Consider the following 18,713-nt stretch of genomic DNA (forward strand, 5'->3'; position numbering starts at 1 on the left):
CCCAGGATCGAGTCCCGCATTGGGCTCCCTGCTGAGCAGGTAGTCTGTTGTCTCCCTCCGACCCTCCCCCCTCTCATGCTCTCTCCCTCTCATTCTCTCTCTCAAATAAATAAATAAAAAATCTTAAAAAAATAAAATAAAATATTCAGAAATAATGGGAGCGCCTGGCTAGTTCAGTCCGTAGAGCGTACAACCCTTGATCTAGGGATCATGAGTTTGAGCCCCATGTTGGGTGTAGATATTACTTAAAAAATAAATAAATATAAATGGATATCTCCTTTAAAAAAAAAGTTAAAATATTCAGAAACAAAAGAGAAGTACTTATGGGTAAAGTGATATAATTTCTTGGGGTTACTTTAAAATATCCCAGAAAGAAAAATGTAGTTTTGGGAAAAAGATGAAAAAAATGGGCATAATGTTGCTACTTAATGAAACTGAATGGAAGGTAGAGGGTGTGGGCGGGTGTCTGTCCTACTCTTCTCTCTACTCCTAAGAATGACTAAGTTTTTCTGTAATAAAAAGTTGAACAGACAACACAGCTCCATGGATAGGAGTGACTTCGTGACACCCCACTTTTTCTTCCCACGGGACTTTTTCACACTTCAATAGCACTTCCTCTGTTGTTTGCCGCCGGCCATAGACCCTGCCTCCTCTCTGGTCTGAAGGCTCCCCAAGGCTGTTTTATCTGTGGGCCAACCTCATCCAGTCCAGTGATAAAAGCTTGTGGAGCATTAATATGTACCAGGCTGTGTGCTGCCCTGGGGGATGGGATGGTAAGGAAAAGCAACGCTGTTGCTAACTCATTGAATTTATAATCCAGGGTGGGGCGGATCATGGCACTGAATTGCTTGGCTCTGCTTCTGTTGTCCTAACTCCTTCTCTGACTTTACATCTGACCTTTCGGCCTCTAGTTTATCAGAACCCTTGTGATTACACTGGGTCCACCGAGATAATCCAGGATGATCCCCCATCTCAAGAGTCTTACTTCATCACACCTGCAAAGTCCCTTTTGCCACGTCAGGTAGTAACCTATTCGCAAGTTCTGGGGGGTGAGGACATAGACATCTTTGAGGGGGTGTTTTTCAGCCGACTCCATCTTTTTTTGGAGTTCTGTGTTTATCCTAAAAAAGACTTGGAAGTTAATGAGATGGTTTAGGCAAAGGGAGGACCTGATCAGGTCTGACCTTTGCTCTGATGGTTGTATCCAGGATGGACTGGGTGGGGTTAGGAGGGGAGCAAGGTGGCTACGGTGAGAAAGCAGGAGGCTGTCGGGACAGCTCAGGTGAAATCATTTAGCCTGGATGAGAATGGAGGTGGTAAAGATGGAGAAGAATGAAGAATTATGTTTGATGAATGAATGAATGAACGAACGAACGAACAAACGAACGAACGGTCTGTCTTGGAACAAAAGGAACTTGTTTCCCGCTTAGAGGTTTCCATTCTAGAAGCACAGTGTGCTGCCGAGACATGCAGACCTTGACCATCACAGCATGGCCTTCCAAGGCCCACATGGTCGATAGCCTCAGAAGGCTCATCCCTCCTCTCCTGGAAACCTTTATCTTTGGCACCAGGACGGTGACCCAGCAGAGGAGCAAAAAGACAAAGCAGTTGCTGAGTGTCTTGAATGTTTCCATCTCTGCTTGGCAGACACCCAGTGGGGCAGGGTGGGGGGACAGGGGGTAACCTGGATTCGGTACGGGCTGGGGCTGGCCTTTCCAAGTCCTGCATGGGTCGAGCTCCTGCATGTTACTCTGTCTCAGAATAAATACGTAAAACCGTGACTTAGGTTTCATAACTTACTTAGCTGATCTTTGCATTTACTGTTGCTTTTCTGAGATTTGCGGCATTTCAGGAGTGTTGTATGCTGGGGGCCAGATGAGAGCGAGGCAAGGTATGGCGTGTCCACATATGTGTATGTGCCTTCTCACCTGCTTGCTTCACTGATGCGATTTTGTGATTGCAAGCTGACCACCCAAAGGGAGGATCTAGGCGAAGGCAGCTTATTCGATTTTAGTGGCCTGAGCCAGTGAACCACCCCAGACTTCCCAAAATGCAACCTTACTCAGAGCCTATGAAGTTGGGCATGCTAGTTCAACCCCACAAACTCTTGGACCTGGTACCTTGGGTTGCTTAAAAAACATTCTTCAGGGGGCGCCTGGCTGGTTCCATCAGTGGAGCATGTGACTCTTGATCTCAGGGTTGTAAGTTCGAGCCCTGGGTTGGGTGTAGAGACTACGTAAAAAATAAGATCTTTTAAAAAAATTCTTCAGGAATGAAATTCTTCAGCAGTGCTCAACTGCATGCTTCCTGCAAACCAAGGGTCAAAACATTGAATGACTGCATCGCCCCAGACTCAGTCAACGGGCCAGTGTACCGACGAACGGCTCCTCTCAGCGGGAGTGTTCATATCAGGAGCCACAGAGAATATCCATGGCCACGTTAGGGACCCCTGAGTTTGCCCCTCCCCCAGTGCTCCAGTGAGGATGAGGAACCAGTAGTTGCATCTGACCTGTCCTCCCTTCCACGGTCCTCAGGCCTCGCTGGGAGGAATTCCTGACTTTCATGGGGTATCAGAGTGGGACAGAAAGGCGTGAAGCGGGGCTCAGCCCGCCGTGCAGGATTGCCTGGGTTCTGCCTCTCCTGCTAGGACATCGCACCTGTCACTGGTCCCTGCAGACTTCACTTCCCAGTCCCTGTGCCTTCTCATCGGAGGGTCCCTTCAGTGCTAAGATTCAGAGAGTACAGATGCGGGATAACCTGAGTCTCTGGCTCCTTCTCCAAGTGTCCTAGTTCCTTTTATTCTCACATGCCAGCACGAAATGCATGGACTCAGGAGGTATCCGCCTGGATTAATCAGTGCCCAACAGAACGTCACACAGACACGATTTTTATTAAGGACAGGGGGCCAGGCACGGTTAGAACCTTCCTCTGCCTTTAAAAGATGTATGCCCTGTAGTAAAAATAGTGTATTCTCTGGGCCATGCTCACAATCATCCCAGGAGGTAGGCAGTGACTGCCTGTTTTACAACCAAGAACCTGAGGCCTGTGGGAGCTCCTCAAGGCCACGGAGAAGCCACGGAGGCCGGCCTGCAGCGTCAGCTTGCCGGGTTCTGGGAGCCTCCGTCCGTCTCTCCCGCGCTGTCTCCAGGTAAAGCACCCTCAGCACCACCCACAAGTTGGAAAGGTGAACGATCGGAAGAGCTGCAGTCAGAAGCCAACACGCGCATTCTAATTCTGGTTCTTACGTGACTCATGTGATCTTGGGCAATTTCCTCCCCCTGCCGGCCTATAAGACCGATGGAATGAATGGTGGCTCTGGCCCTTTCTAAGCCAACTTCTAGGACTCTGGAAAATACATCTGAGGATCTTTCCACCACGTCGGGCATCCTTTGCCAAGCTCAGTCCACAGACAACTCCCGGGGCTACAGCCTGAAATTCCTTGCCGCGGGGGGCCCCGGAGATGTTAGCTTTCAGATCTGTCCACTCCTTTCCCTTCCATTCAACACACTCTTGGTTCTTGGCTGTTTGGAACACTCTGCCCTTCGGAGCGCTTCCTCCTGGGTGCTCGAGGGCACCTAAAGGCTTCAGCTGTTTGTTTTCTCTTTGGGGCTTTTGCTAAAAGCCATCTTGTTCTTCTATCAGATTAGCCCCCGGCCCTGCCTGCCCCCCAGAAACGGTGTTCTGCGAAGACTGAGAATGCAGATGGCCAAAGCTCCCCTGGGCAAGTTACTCAACTGCTCTTTGGCCTGTTCCTTCATCCGCAAAAAAGGGGTTAGTGATAGCACCTGCCTCGCAGGATGAACATTAAATACATATATACAGTATGTGGCATATAGGATGCAGTTTGCTATTATATTAGTATTATTATTTTTTAAAGATTTTATTTATCTATTTGACAGAGAGAGAGAGACAGGGAGAGAGGGAACACAAGCAGGGGGAGTGGGAGAGGGAGAAGCAGGCTTCCTGCGGAGCAGGGAGCCTGAAGTGGGGCTCGATCCCAGGACCGCGGGACCATGACCCAAGCCGAAGGCAGATGCTTAATGACTGAGCCCCCAGGCGCCCCTGTATTATCTTTTTAAGTAGGCTCCATACCCAATGCGGAGCTCAAACTCAGCGACCCTGAGATCATGACCTGAGCTGAGATCAAGAGATGGATGCTCAACCGACTGAGCCACCCAGGTGCCCCTTATTATGATTATTTTATGTTGACAATCATAAGAAATGGGACCCCATCTGAGATCCCCAATCATAGGGGGTCTAGCTTAGAGTAAGTAGACCTAATCTTTTTTTTTTTTTTTTTTAACTTTCCCTCCTTCTGCATGGGGCACAGAGGTCCTTTCTTCAGCGAGAATCTCTAGTCGCCCCTCACTCATGTCTGTCCTTCCCCTTGTTATATTCCCAGCAGTGCCCACAAGTGGGCACACACATATCTACTGAAAAGGAAAGGCATGAAGACCTCTATTGACATGCCACTCTTGACTTCCAAAGTAATTTGCTGAAGGAGACTTATCACACTGGATTCAATCAAAAGGATTGTTTTGAAAACCTTGTGGGAACTTTTGGTAAATGTTTTGATGGTTTTACTCTAAAGGTGGTAATATAAGGTTGCCAAATATTAAGTTTTACGTCCTTGTCGCACAATTCTGAGACATGACATTCTGATTTAGTTTAAGACTGTAACTTAATCTAACCTTTGTTTGGTATGTAATATTTAACAGCATACCCTACATTGGTGTTAAAAATAGGTCCATGGGCTCAGTCGGTCAAGTGTCCGACTCTTGGTTTCGGCTCAGGTCATGATCTCAGGGTCGTGGGATTGAGCCCGGAGTTGGGCTCCACGCTCAGCGGGGAGTCTGCTTCTCTCTCCCTCTGTGCCCCCCATCCCCGCACATGCACGCTCACTCTCTCCCCCAAAATAAAATCTTTTTAAAAATGGGTTCAGTGAGGTTAAAACTATGCCGATTATAACTCAAACGTGCTCATTCTGGCGCTGTTCATGAATTAAGTAAGAAATTAAAATCAACTGGATTTTGAAAAAGTAGTGCTCAGTCAAAATCGGGCCAGATCGTTTCTAACCCACAGGCTGTTTGACAGTTAATACGCCACCATTTCCCACCAGACATCCGATGTGAGGGAGAATGAATGGTCTGAGGCTTGATGAGATGGTAGCAGGGTGGTGACTCCTGCCACAATTTGGAAATTAAATGATCTGTGGGGATCATTCTGATCAGAATATGAGTATAAAGCCATCCCCTAGTCATTCTGGACTTCAGTAGTATTCTAAAAGTACTGCACACAGTGTGACTTTCATGACCACATACGGGTATCTTCCTTGCAATTGTGCACATGGGATTCTCCCCTGTCTGAGCCCGGGCTGCCGCCGAGCACCGATGCTAATCATCTGGGGAATCTGGCGTTACCCAAAAGAAAGCCCTACACTGAGAGCAAAGGAGATTTAGCGTTATTATTTTTTTTTTTTTTAAGGTTTTATTTATTTGACAGAGAGAGAAAGCACACAAGCAGGGGGAGCGACAGGCAGAGGCAGAGGGAGAAGCTGGCTTCCCGCTGAGCAGGGAGCCCGACGTGGGGCTCGATCCCAGGACCCTGGGATCATGACCTGAGCTGAAGGCAGACGCTTAACTGACTGAGCCCCCCAGGTGCCCAGGAATTTAGCTGTTTTAAAATCTCCTGTAGGGGCGCCTGGGTGGCTCAGTCGTTAAGCGTCTGCCTTCGGCTCAGTTCATGATCCCAGGGTCCTGGGATCGAGCCCCGCATCGGGCTCCCTGCTCAGCCAGGAGCCTGCTTCTCCCTCTCCCACTCTGCCTGCTTGTGTTCCCTCTCTAGCTGTCTCTCTCTCTCTCTGTCAAATAAATAAAATAAAATCTTTAAAATAAAAAAAAAAAAAAAAAAAATAAAATAAAATAAAATAAAATAAAATCTCCTGTAAAGATGCCCAGGTTGGTAAGTCTGAATGTTACGTGTTATATATATATATATATATATATATAGTAAACATCAAGTAACACTACAAGCATTTAAAAAAAGGAAGTTTATTGGTCTTTAAATGGCTCAAATTGCAAATAAACCAATCGGGTAGTGGCATCAGCCTGACATGTGATGCATCCTTGTCAGTTTGCTTCATAGCACCTCAGTACCCAGGAGAGGAAAGGTCTAAAGCAAAGTCACAATGTTAGTGGTTAGGACCCCTGGTTAAATAAGACTGCAATGAGTACACATGGAGATCGCTGGGCCCGCGGGGCCGGTGTTACATTGGTAACTTTGATTCTGCACATGGCATAGCCTATGAAAAATATGAAATGAAAGATGTACATCTCAAACCCTTTAAGGACAAATATTTAACATGACAAGTCAGATGTAATACCTAAAGAGCGGAGTTCCTAAAAAGCCTATTTTTGTTCACTTTACGTACACACCTGTTACCTGGAATGCCTGAACACATCTTTGACTTGTTGAAATTAGGACTGAGCAAAAAAGAAAGATGAACTTTGTTGCATCAACTGTCTTAGCCCCAGTCTGAAGAAGAGAAGAAAAATCTGGGCAGCGGTGTATTTCTCGTTGAATTTACGTTCCCCAATAGCACGCTAGAATTCTTCCAGTGGGCGCACCACCCAACGGTGACACAAGCCCATGTGTGGCCTGCATTTACCAAACAGGCTTTCTGCACGACCCTCGGGGTCGACTGCCCGGTGTTAGCGTCAGGAAAATGTGGCTCTGGTGTTCTGCTGATGAATGCGGACTAGAGAGACTCCTGAAAACTCTCCCAGAGCCAAGCTGTCACCTCCTGAGCATAGACTGAGAAATTAACAGGAGGCCAGCACGCCCGCCTTCCCCAAGTGTCCCAGCGCACAATGCAGCAGCAGTAATGACCTTTCTCCTGTGCCCTGGTCCAGAGAAACCAACAGCTTAACACATGCTCACCGCTTGCAGAAAGGGATTTCCAGGGACTGGCATCTTAGAGAAAAAGAGGGATCACTGAAACGTGACTGTGCTGAACCCTCACGGTCTAAAATTATCTTACAAGTATATGCTGGCCCTTCATTGCAAACTACCTTACAGTTAATTAAAAGTAATCAAGCTGCTCTGGACCCTTGCGTTCAAGAACCAGAGTATGGCACACATTTTACATTTGGACAGACTCCTAGCAGATGCTTATGTTTTATGAACCTTCTACACAAAAGTTGTACTCCGTACCAGGCAAATATGCTCTCAACAGGACACACGGGGCGACGGGCCCACGGCACCAGTGAGGACACACCCAGAATGATGTCACCGGGCATTTTTCGGTTTCTAAATTAAGGCATATTCAAAAATTTCCATGTCCAAGTTCACACCACTTTTCCACGTGAATCACCAGGTAACCGATGCAGGTTCACAGATGAATTACTCTCAATTTAACTATACGCAACAATCATGCCAATCACTTTTCTTCTATATTTTGCATAACAATGGTTAAAAAAAGTGGTACAGTTTAACTACCATGTTCACAATTGTCATTTTTCAAGGCAGTAGAAGACCAAGACATTTTAAAATGATATAAAATTTAAGCTTTATAATAAACCAGAGGAAGTAGCCTTTCCTCCCATCCCCCCACCCCGTCTCAGCTCTAACAGTTCCAGAAAGACTGCCCTCGAAACACAAGCCGACACGCTACATTCAGGACCGCGATAAATGTAGGCAATTACGAAAGAAGTTGAACTGTGCTTCTCGGCGAAGCCACATTGATTTCTTTTTTAAGTGAATTTGACTTTCAGTGCAGTTCCAATTCATGCTTTTAGTGATACATAACAATTTCCAAATCGTTAAAGTAATTTCAGTCAATTGAGCCTTCGATGGCAATGCTTATAAATTATATTTATTAGTATGGTCAAGATAAGAAAGGAGTTTGGGCTTTGATTATAAAATGCAGCATCTTTCTCTGATTCTCTTAGCTAAACTTTTCCTCTTCTTTTTTCCATTCTTTTCTTTGCTGTCTTCCATCTTTCTGGCTCGAATTTCCCTCATCAGATCAAAAAATACCTAGAAAGAAGAAAACAGGGAAATAAAGCCAACAGATAATATGAGGTTGGTACTTCTTGGAACCACAGCAGTAAGCCTTGGGAATTAACTAAGAATAACTACTTAAGACCTCTTGTTTGGGGAGTAGAGGGAGGAGACAGCACAAAACCAGTCTCCTTCTCCAAGTATACTGGGAAATTTTCTGAGTTACACTTTTCGGTAAAATTGGTCACATCACATAACCTAATCTTCCCATCCCAATTTTCAAGATAAAGAAGACAAGAGCACTACAAATGATGACAGTTCCAAAGTTACAACTCAATGGATTCCGTTTATACAATTAATGAATGTATTTCACCAATTCATATTTAAAGGTAATTAATTTATGTTTAATAAAATTTGTATTTAATATCTTGTTTTCCTTCAGCTCCATTTTTAGAAACAAAGCTGAGGAAAATGAGTGCTTCCTTTATCGTTTTGATACCAGGTACTAAGAAAACAATTTTCTTTGTTGCAACATAGCTGAGATTTTATCAATTCTGTCTGATGTCTAGAAACTGGCAAATGAGAGCTGTTAGCATAATAATTTAAAAATGACTAGTGTAACAACTCAGAAGTTAAGTATCACTAACAAATGTCTGAGGGCAGACAGACAAGGGTCTAGAAGGACATGGGCTCACACCGTACACAAAGAGTTATGAGTATGTGGATGATGACTGGATGAATAACTTTCATGGTCTGTACTCTAAAATTCTGAATTAAAAAAATTCAGTTATTACTTCTGTTTTATCTCTTTTTCTCGTAAGCATGAAGTAAGAAGTGACACCACACCGATTTATTAAGAACTCAACGGAAAACAAAGATTTCAAAAATTCTAGTTAGCTTGTGCATTGTGACTGTTGTAAGTAAACAAATGTATGTTATGTAATGGCCGGTGTGCTTCTAGCTCTCTAAAGGAAAGGCTAACTGAAAAAGCGAGGTGCTGGAAAGCGTAGGTAGAGAGCTACCTGCAGGAGTTATGTGGATTTGCCTGCATCTGAAACAGAAATGATGAAATGATAAACCAAACACTACTATTATTTTCGGGATGAAGGGAACAGGGGACATGGAACAGTGAGGCGTGTCTGAATATGCTTCATTATACAACTTCTACTTTGTCAGCTAACTGTTCTACATATTAAAAAATGAAATTAAACACAAAAAAGCAGCTGCCAAAGACTGAAAATCAAACTAAAACAAATTAAGACGAACTACACACAGAGTTGGTGACATAATTATACAGAGGAAAGAACTCAAGAGACTTTCAAACACAGCATACGGAATATACATCTCAGAATAGAAGCTAAGAATAAAAATAAAAACAAAACCTCAACAAATAAAAAACAAAACAAGACCAATCTTAAACTTCACTTTGTAATTTAGCTGTTAATAGGAACAGGGCACAATCTTATATATACGTTGCAGGATAGGATAAGAGAGCAAGCATGCTAATGTAGGTTAGCCCTCAGTGTAAGAGAGAAGGTACAAAGTCAGAGACGCAGAAAATCCTGAAGGCTAAAACTGAATTAGAAGTAACAGTATGCTCTCATGATCTGTTTTCTTTAATAATACACATTTCCCAGCACTTCACTGAAAGGCCCTGAAACAATGACGTTAACAATGGTGAGCGCATTCGTCCTCAGGCTATGGCTGCTAAATACCATTCCTCCCAAGGGAACCAGTGTTCCTTAGATAAACGGCTGATTCTGATCTGGAGCAAGAAACAAAAAGTCAGACAGAAAGCAAGGAAGCTATTAAAAAAAAAAAAAAGGGCAAGTGATTAGAGACTAATGGCTTAAGTCAAATGGACACAGGACCAACAAAGGGGTGCGAATGGTTAGAACAGGGAAAAAACGAAGCAAAGAAAACCCGCAGAGAATGCAGGAGACTGAAACACACAGTGACGCAGACCCCAGGGGTCTCTGCCTCACTTGCTGCACCTTGGCTTCCCTGGGGTGATTTCGGAATGCCTTTGGCCTTCGAGCCCACAGCTGGCCAGCCGAGGCAGGAAGCTTCCAAACCAGCTACGTGTAACGTCAGAGGGCTCCCCTGAAGCTTTCTGATGCAGATGCATCACTATGGAATGAACCTTGGATAAAAAAAAAATTTTTTTTTTAAAGTAGGCTCCATGCCCAGCATGGAGGCCAACGTGGGACTTGATCTCACGACCCTGAGATCCTGACCTGAGCAGAAATCAAGAGCTGGACTCTCACCCGACTGCGCCACCCAGGCGCCCGTTATAAAATTTAAAAAGCAAACTACAGAAATGCATGATCTACATACACAGAAATACTATATATATGTAGTATATAAATGTACTATATATACTGTAAAAATCCTATTTATACAGGGAAAACACAAGCAAACACAAGCCTTCCCTTAGACTATATACTGGTCTTTAAATGCAGATAAACGTCTGGAAGGACACACCTGCGTTACCACTGTTACCTCATAGGAAAGGGAGTGGAGTGGAATCTGGGTGAAGAGTGATTCCCTTTCTCTCCTTACTACGAATTTTTCTTTACACAATAAGCATGTGTTCATGTTTTTAATGAAAAAAAATTAAAAATACAGTATATTTCTACTAAAATTCTTTTCCCGACATAAAATTGGCTCTCTTCATGTAAGAAATCATACTCTCCTTTTTGACATCCATCTACTTGCTCAATCTCTTTCCATTCCTCCAAGACGTTCCTTAGAAATTAGGAGCAACCTTGGAGTTACGCTTTAGAGAGTCAGAGCGTTTAGCCAGAAGGCCACTAACAAGGTCATGAGATGAACCTGGCACCCAGTGAGTCCGCAAGCAGGTTTGCCTCTGGGTGACTCCTCTGTGACAGACGTGGCCTCTGAGACCGGTGAGGCCCCGGCTCGACCACTCAGGTGGTCACGAAGCTTTTCACAGGGTGGATTCAAAATCTGCCTCTTTGAAACTTCATTCGATAGTCTATTGGGAATCCAAAAGAGGACACGGCATGAGCCCTTAATGTCTTGTAGGGGAGCTAGGATTTGTTTTCTGTGACAAAACAAGACACTTCCCAATATAATAGAAGGAGACAATGTTAACACTCACGAGCCCAGAAAAACCTGTAGCAGGCTCCCACAGTGGGTGACGCACACCCCGGGGGGAACCACAGGTACTCCAACCACCGTGTGGAGTAGAAGAGCGAGAGGACGTGGGCCCCAGAGTCGGCCACGCCCAGAGCCAGCAGCTGCCATCACAGGCCTTTTGAACTTGACTCCGGTACGTCATCTCTCCACAGCTCAGTCTCCTCATCTAAAAAGCGAGCATGAGAAGAGCACCTCTGCCTTACGGGGTTAAAGATGCACGCCTAGTGCTGGCCACCGTGCCTGTGTCTTATCAACCCTACTGAGTACGAGCTCTTTCAACTATGCACATGATTTCCTCAGCAAGAAACCACACAGCACCTAATTCTAGAAACTGAATAGCTGCTGCGAGTTACTTGTATTTAGCCACGGAGGTATTTTATCCGGCATGTGCCCTCTTCAGGGGGTAGCAGTACATGCAATCACAGTATTCAGTATGAACCTGGACCTTGGTTTACAAGCCGCCACACTGCATCTAATTTTGCTTTGGAGAGGTGACCACTGGCTACAGACTACACTCTCCAAAACCGGCCACAGCAATACTCCCTCTGTGTTCTTCTAGTGTCTTGCCACTCTCCATCAAGAGCTGGAGTCCATTCCCCTTCCTGTTGACCCGGAACAGGTCCTGTTGACCCGGAACGGGGGGGGCGGACTTTGGGCCTCCTTCCTTCGGGCAAGAGAACAAACCGGAAATAATGCCGCGTAAACTCCCGTGGCTGGGTCAGAGAAGGTGACGTGGTTCCTGCCTGGTTCTTCTTCTCTTGTGACGCTGGCCCTTGGCACCCACCCCACCTCCCTGCTGGAAGAAAGCCTCAAGTAGGGCACCTGGAACAGGTCACATGGCGAGGAACCGAGGTGTCCCTGGACAACAGCCAGCATCCACTGGCTGAACCAGACACGTGTCAACGGTCTTTAGAAGCTGAGCCGAGAGGCTGCCAGTTCCCAGACCTGAAGCTTTTCAGCGGAGGCACCAGACACTGTGGAGCAGGGACAAGCCATCTCCCCTGTGAGCTGTCCAGATGCTCAGCCCAGAGATTCCATGAGCATAATAAATGGTTGTTTTCACCCGTAAGTTCTGGGGGTACAGTTTCTTACGCAGCCAGAGTAACTAAAATAGCCCTATACCTTGACCTTTCCTCCTTTGACAATACACGCATAGGGCAAAAAAATTCATGTGAGCAGATGACACTACAGGGATCGCTGCGACGACAGCTTCATGGCTTGGTTGGTTCCTGTTCGCCTCCTCTCCCCATTCCCCTCAGTTCAAATAGGTTTTAACAGAGTGTGTTCTACCTGCTCAAGACATCAATTAGGAGGAACCCCAATACACACACAACGCTAATATTCAATGTTGCCTCTCAAAACTCCAAACACACTGAACTTTAAGACATATTTTCATTAGTAGTTTAAATACATTTGCCATAGCTTTAGAGAAAACCAGTATACTGAGTAGAAATCCTGTAACACTCATTTTGTACAGGTATCTTGGGCCTATAGGAATCTGACCACGTGACAAAAAAACCTAATCGGCTTAAGACAGTATAATGACATTGTCTTAAGACCTACAGTAAATGAACAGAACGAATCTCTAATTTTTCTTTTTTTTAAGAATCTCTAATTTTTTTTTAGCCTAATGATTCCTGGATCAGCGTTATAAATCTACAGGCAACAAGCAGACCAGTTCACTAACACTTGAGGCCACCTAGGAGCAGTGTTACTTGAAGTGTGCGGTCCCCTGGGCCATAGTCCGTACCACCAGGCAGTTTACTGGAAATGCAAATTCTCAAGTTCCACCCACAGCAAATGAGTCAAAATCTCTGGGGGTCAGACCCAGGAATCCGTTTTTATGAAGTTTCACAGACGATTCTGCCAGTTAGAGTTTGCGAGGCACTCGGCAGAGCTGAGACGCTTGATGGCTGGAAAAGGCCCTACATGGGGCGTTCAAGGAGCCCGTGCCTTGGCCCAGGGGGCAGTTTTCCTGAACACTGAAGATGTAGGTCTCCAGCAGCAGGATGAAATAATGCACCTGGGCTGGCTCCTAGAAAGGAGGCAAGGGTGTTCCTCACCTGGACTCAGAAAAGGGCCACCTGAGCAAAGGGGGGACATACAGAAGAGGGCAGAGGGACAAACAGGTTGAGGGTGGGGAGTGTAAGTGTAGTAAAAAATTCCAAAGCCCTCTCGTCTGGGGCTCCTTTGTCTTGGGAGCGAACCTACATGGGGCTGGGCAGGTGTCAGCTCAGGGGACCTAACACCCTGCCTTCTAAATTACCCAGCCCAGTGGCACCTGGGTGGCTCAGATGGTTAAGCGTCTGCCTTCAGCTCGGGTCATGATCCCAGAGTCCTGGGATCGAGCCCCGCATCAGGCTCCTGGCTCAGCGAGGAGCCTGTTTCTCCCTCTCCCTCTGCCTCTCTCCCTGCTCATGCTTTCTCTCTCTCTCTCTGTATCTCTGTGTCTCAAATGAATAAATAAATAAAAAAATCTAAAAAAAAAAAATAAATAAATTACCCAGCCCATCAGGATAAGTAAAAAGAAAAATTTAAAAAGGGCAGGGATTCAGGTCAGAAATCCTGTCAGTGCTAGAAAAAAAGTGGTGTCTCGTATTTCAATGTCTCTTGGGAACCTGAGGACAAGGTGAAGTAAGAAATTCCGAACATGTTGTACTTGAGCGTTCAGGGCGGATAACAATCAGCACATATTAAATCACTGTTCGAAAGTTGCACAAATCTCTAGACACAATGGAGCGGAGTTAGAGCGAATCAACGTATTGTTAACACGATGTAGCTGTAAGAAGGGCCGCCCTTTACCTTGTCAACATTAGCTCGAGTTTTAGCAGATGTTTCCACATAGTTAACATTCCACTGGTCGGCTCTGGTTTTTGCCTCTTCTACAGAAACCTGCCTTTTATCTTCTAAATCTGATTTGTTACCAACCAGCAGAAATGGAACATTCTCATCTTCTTTTACTCTTAAAATCTGCTCCCTGGATGAGAGGAAATGAGAAAGAAATATTAATATTACCCCCATGTGTTAGACCAACAAAATAACAAATACCATCTGCAACGAGCATTTATTTACATGTTTCTTTACAGCAACAATGAGCTCATTCGTTGCATGGTGGGACATGAGCAGCACGACCTCCTCATTCTATCATCAATCACTTGTGTTACATACTCACTTTTCCGATGAAGGAACAATACACCAGAGAAGACAATATAAATATGGCAGTAGAGGAACAAAATGGAAGTGCAACTTCCTCCAAATGCTTTTTAAAAATAAACTTTTATGAGAAGGGTGGTTTGAGATTTGCAGAGAAGTTGTGAAGACAGTACAGAGTTCCCGTACTCTCTGCACCCAGTTTCCCCTACTGGTAACATCTTACGCTAGTGTATGCGTTTACCACAACTAACGAGCCAATCCTGATACATCATTAACTGAAGTCCAAATTTTATTTCGATATTCTTAGTGTTTACCTAATGTCCTTCTCCTGTTCCAGGATCCCATCCAGGATCCCACATGACATTTAGTCATCAGCTCTCCTTAGACTCCATGTGGCTCTGACAGTTCCCAGATTTTCCTTGTTTTTGATGACCCTGACAGTTCTGAGACTTGCTGGTCAGCTCATTTGTAGAACATCTCTCAACCGGGATTGTCTGATGTTTTTCTTGTGATTAAACTGGGGTCATGAGATTTGGGGAGGAAGACCACAGAGGGAGAGAGCACCATTCTTATTCTTACTCATATCCTTATTACCTCGTATCGATGGTCCCACTAAATGTTTTTAAAAGCCCCACAAGGGCCAGATATCTCTTGAGTATAGATTTTATGTTTAGAGAGAAGTTATAGGCCGTCACCAGTTTTAAAGGTATCATGGCTCTCTGTCCCTCCTAGTCACGTGACTCTGAGCAAAGTACTTTGCCTCGGTCTCCTCGTGTATAAAATGGGGCTAACAACAGAACCTTCCTTACCCGGTTGCCAGCAGGATGAAATGTAAAGTGCTTAGAACTGAGCCTGGCACAGAGTAAATGCTCAACACATGTTAGCTGTTCTTAACGATTACCAGTACTCTACTGGAGAAAGAGGTTTTCTTCTAAAATCAACATTCTCTACCTTACCAATGCCTCTCCTTTGAAATGAAGAGATGCTGAAACTACAGAAACAGTATTTTAGACTAAGAGAAAATGAGAAAATTAAAGGGGTGATTAGAATGACAGGTCAGCAGAGGACACTGATTTTGCAGGGATCTCTCGTGATGTTTGAGATGGAATATGGATCTTCACCCAGGCTTAATCTCAGATTTGTCTATTTTGTGCTTCTTAGACAGCGTCGCCTGAATACCACTGCCACCTCCATCACCGCTAGCAATTTACTGAGCATCCCCAGTGGGCCACGGGCTTTCAATGCCGCGCACTGCACGCATTATGTCACGCACCACCGGGAAAAACCGCTGCTAGTTACAACTGTAAGACGTCCTACTACAAGACACGGCCCTGATTTTAAGAGATGATAAAATGCAAAAAATGTGTGTCTTAGAATCTGTGAAATTCCCTAGCACCTTGTTCATGCTCAGAGCAGTGCCTGGTGCGTGGTGAGCACTGTGTGAGTATTGGGCAGGGTTATGTTTAGTATTCATTCACCTGATGACCGATGTTGTCGTAAACATTCTAACAGACTCAGTGTTTGCCGGCAGCTCTCTGCACCCGAATTCCCAGTTTTCTAGCAGGAATAGATTATGGACCACACAGTCACCTCCATCTTTCGCTGATTCTCTCTCTCCCTCTCTCCCTTCCCTTTTAGGAAGGAACAAGGTCAGTGGGGCACAGTAACTGGGGGACACGTGCTGAGCTGTACAGGACTGGAGGGCTGTGATGTTTCCTACCACGCACATGACCTCTTGCAAAGAGCATGTCAACACTCACCATTACTACTATTACATTTCTGATGTGCTTGTGAAGGGAATATGGGCCAGTCCTTATCTTTTTCCAGTGCCGGTAACAACAAATGCGCTGGTGCCTTCTTAACCAGTTTCCTTTGTGATCAACAGCCTCGACTAAGATGTTAACAACAACGGGCTTACCACTTGATCTCACTAACCACCAGAGACGGACTCTGGTTTTTGTGACTCTGGTACTTCTGGTCATATGTATATACAGTCATTAGTTTCTTAGTAAAACACCTACTAAGCTACTCTGAGTCAGGTGCTTCAGGAAGACCAATACTGAAAATGCAGTGAGAGCATTAATGAATGCTATCAGAAACGAGGCGAGGCCATGGAAAGCCTGGACTTACTGGGCTCAGGGGTGAGAGGACCATATTCATGAGAGTTAATTAGTTGGTCTGAATAAGCTACTTTCCTGGATGTCAGAGAAAGGCAATGCTATGTCTACAATCTTCAGACACATTTTACTTAATGTGACGCCCCCTTTAAATAGAGTGTTAGAGGCTGTTATAGAATTTAGAACAGGAAAGTACCTTCACAAACTGGTCCAATTTCTTTTTGACATAAGAAAAGTGAGAACCAAAAAAAAAAACGAGTGTTTTCTAACACTTCTATTAAACGTTTGTTTACTAAGCATGCCCTGTATGATACATGCCAGGGACCGGGCCGAATATGGGTACTAGGGATACTCAGATGGTAACAAGTGGGTCCTGCTCTCAAGAGTTCTCCCCTCGTCAGGGAAAACACCTGCAAACCGAGCAGGTTCTGGGAGTGTGGTAAGTATGCCGGAGGCGCTGTTGCAAGCACCGTGTGTGTGCAGATGAGGAAACGGTGGGCTGCCCTGGAGACGGGAGGCCCAGGAAGGCTCCAGAGAGGAGCCGCCACTGTGGGTTAGACCACGTGGAGCGCAACCATTCAGATGGCCTCAAAAATGCTTTCCTGTTGCCGCTGAGTCACTGGGACTATTTTTATTTATGGGAAGGCAACACGTCGGAGGTACGGAGGTACGACAGAAGAGCAGTGAATGATTCACTTCTCTGTCACAGCAGTAGCCCAAGATTCTCACTCCTGGCGTAAAAATACTTTATTCCCTTGAGATACCACTTTGGCTTTGGCAAACTCTGGTGACAACATTTATCCCCTTACCTAGAACAGGACTTGCTATATAACAAGCACTCAAGTATTTGCTGAATGAGTGAATGAGCACTGACATTTATATAACTTGCAACATGCCTCCCAAGATTATAAGTTCCCAGGGCCTGCACCCTTTGCACTTTATCACATACAAAACTCCTTCCTTAGAGAAACCAATAAAGTTAATTTTACAAATAAATCTGCATTTCAATTACTTATTTATTTGAGAGAAAGAGTGAGCAGGAGCAGGGGGAGGGGCAGAGGGAGAGGCAGAACCCCTGCTGAGCAGGGAGCCTGTCGCGGGGCTCGATCCCAGGACACTGGGGTCACGGCCTGAGTTGAAGGCAGATGCTTAACTGACTGAGCCACCCAGGTGCCCCATACATCTGCATTTTGAAAGTTTCTCAATGACATTTTTTTTTTGCAAAGAATGCTCTCTTAAATTCCTTTAAGTTCTTGAGACTTTCAAGTGGACATGAAAAGGAAGCTTTATATAAGCCCAGGTTCAGTTTTTGCTCAACCACCGGAAAACTTCTTTCCTCATCAGTGGAAATCCTTCTTATCCAGGCTCACCTATCTCATGAAGGCCTCTCAGCTTCTCTCCTCTCCAGGATCCCGGCAATGATCACTGCCCACGTCTCTTACTTTGTCACTACCTTGCTCTTGGTTTCATGCCTTTTTCAACTAGGCTGTGTGAATCTTGAAAATAGAGGATACACGACATGTTTCTTTTGCGTCCCTCATACCAAGGCAAACTTGCAACACAAAAATAAAAAAATGTAATTAAAGAATACTTCTGGGGGTGCCTGGGTGGCTCAGTGGGTTGAGTGTCTGACTGTTGGTTTCAGCTCAGGTCGTGACCCCAGTGGGATCAAGCCCCGCATCTGGCTCCGTGCTCAGTGCGGAGTCTGCTTGGGATTCTCTTTCTCCCTCTCCCCGCTCACACTCTCTCTCTAAAATAAATAAATAAAAAATATATATTTTTAAAGAATACTTTTGGGTGCCTGGGTGGCTCAGTCGTTGGGCGTCTGCCTTTGGCCTGGGTCATGATCCCAGGGTCCTGGGATCGAGCCCTGCATTGGGCTCCCTGCTCAGTGGGGAGCCTGCTTCTCCCTCTCCCACTCCCCCTGCTTGTGTTCCTGCTCTCGCTATCTCTGTCAAATAAATAAATAAAATATTAAAAAAAAAAACAATACTTTTGATTATGCATGTAGTATCTGAGACTACTCAAGAACTTATTTATGCCATATCTCTCTTAGAACCTCTCTCTCCTTCACCAACCACGCCCCTGCAAACCAAATGGATGAGATTTTGATGAAGCAAATAGTAAATAAGATATAAGAAATAGATAACAGAACCTTGTGTGCCAATCTAAAGTGTTATTATTTCTATTAAAACAATCAGCGTGTGCTGCCGGGCATGTGTGTCGTGGGGGGAGGGCGACGTGCCTGCGGAGCCTTAAGGAGGCGCCGTAACACCGGTG

At 45.2% G+C, this 18,713-nt stretch overlaps 1 protein-coding gene across 1 annotated transcript in view; it reads right to left on the reverse strand.

The window, feature by feature from the left end:
• Positions 1–6,040: 6,040 nt before the first annotated feature.
• Positions 6,041–18,713, reverse strand: part of RALA (RAS like proto-oncogene A) — a 76,179-nt gene continuing 63,506 nt past the window's right edge. The window contains exons 4-5 of the mRNA XM_032430471.1: positions 13,966–14,140; positions 6,041–8,037 (exon numbers count right to left, since the gene is read on the reverse strand). Of these exons, the coding sequence (XP_032286362.1) occupies positions 7,915–8,037; positions 13,966–14,140 (298 nt within the window). The 3' untranslated portion in view covers positions 6,041–7,914. The remainder of the gene's footprint in view (positions 8,038–13,965; positions 14,141–18,713) is intronic.

The sequence above is a fragment of the Phoca vitulina genome, unplaced genomic scaffold (genome assembly GCF_004348235.1).
Source record: "Phoca vitulina isolate PV1807 unplaced genomic scaffold, GSC_HSeal_1.0 scaffold44, whole genome shotgun sequence".
NCBI lineage: Eukaryota > Metazoa > Chordata > Mammalia > Carnivora > Phocidae > Phoca > Phoca vitulina.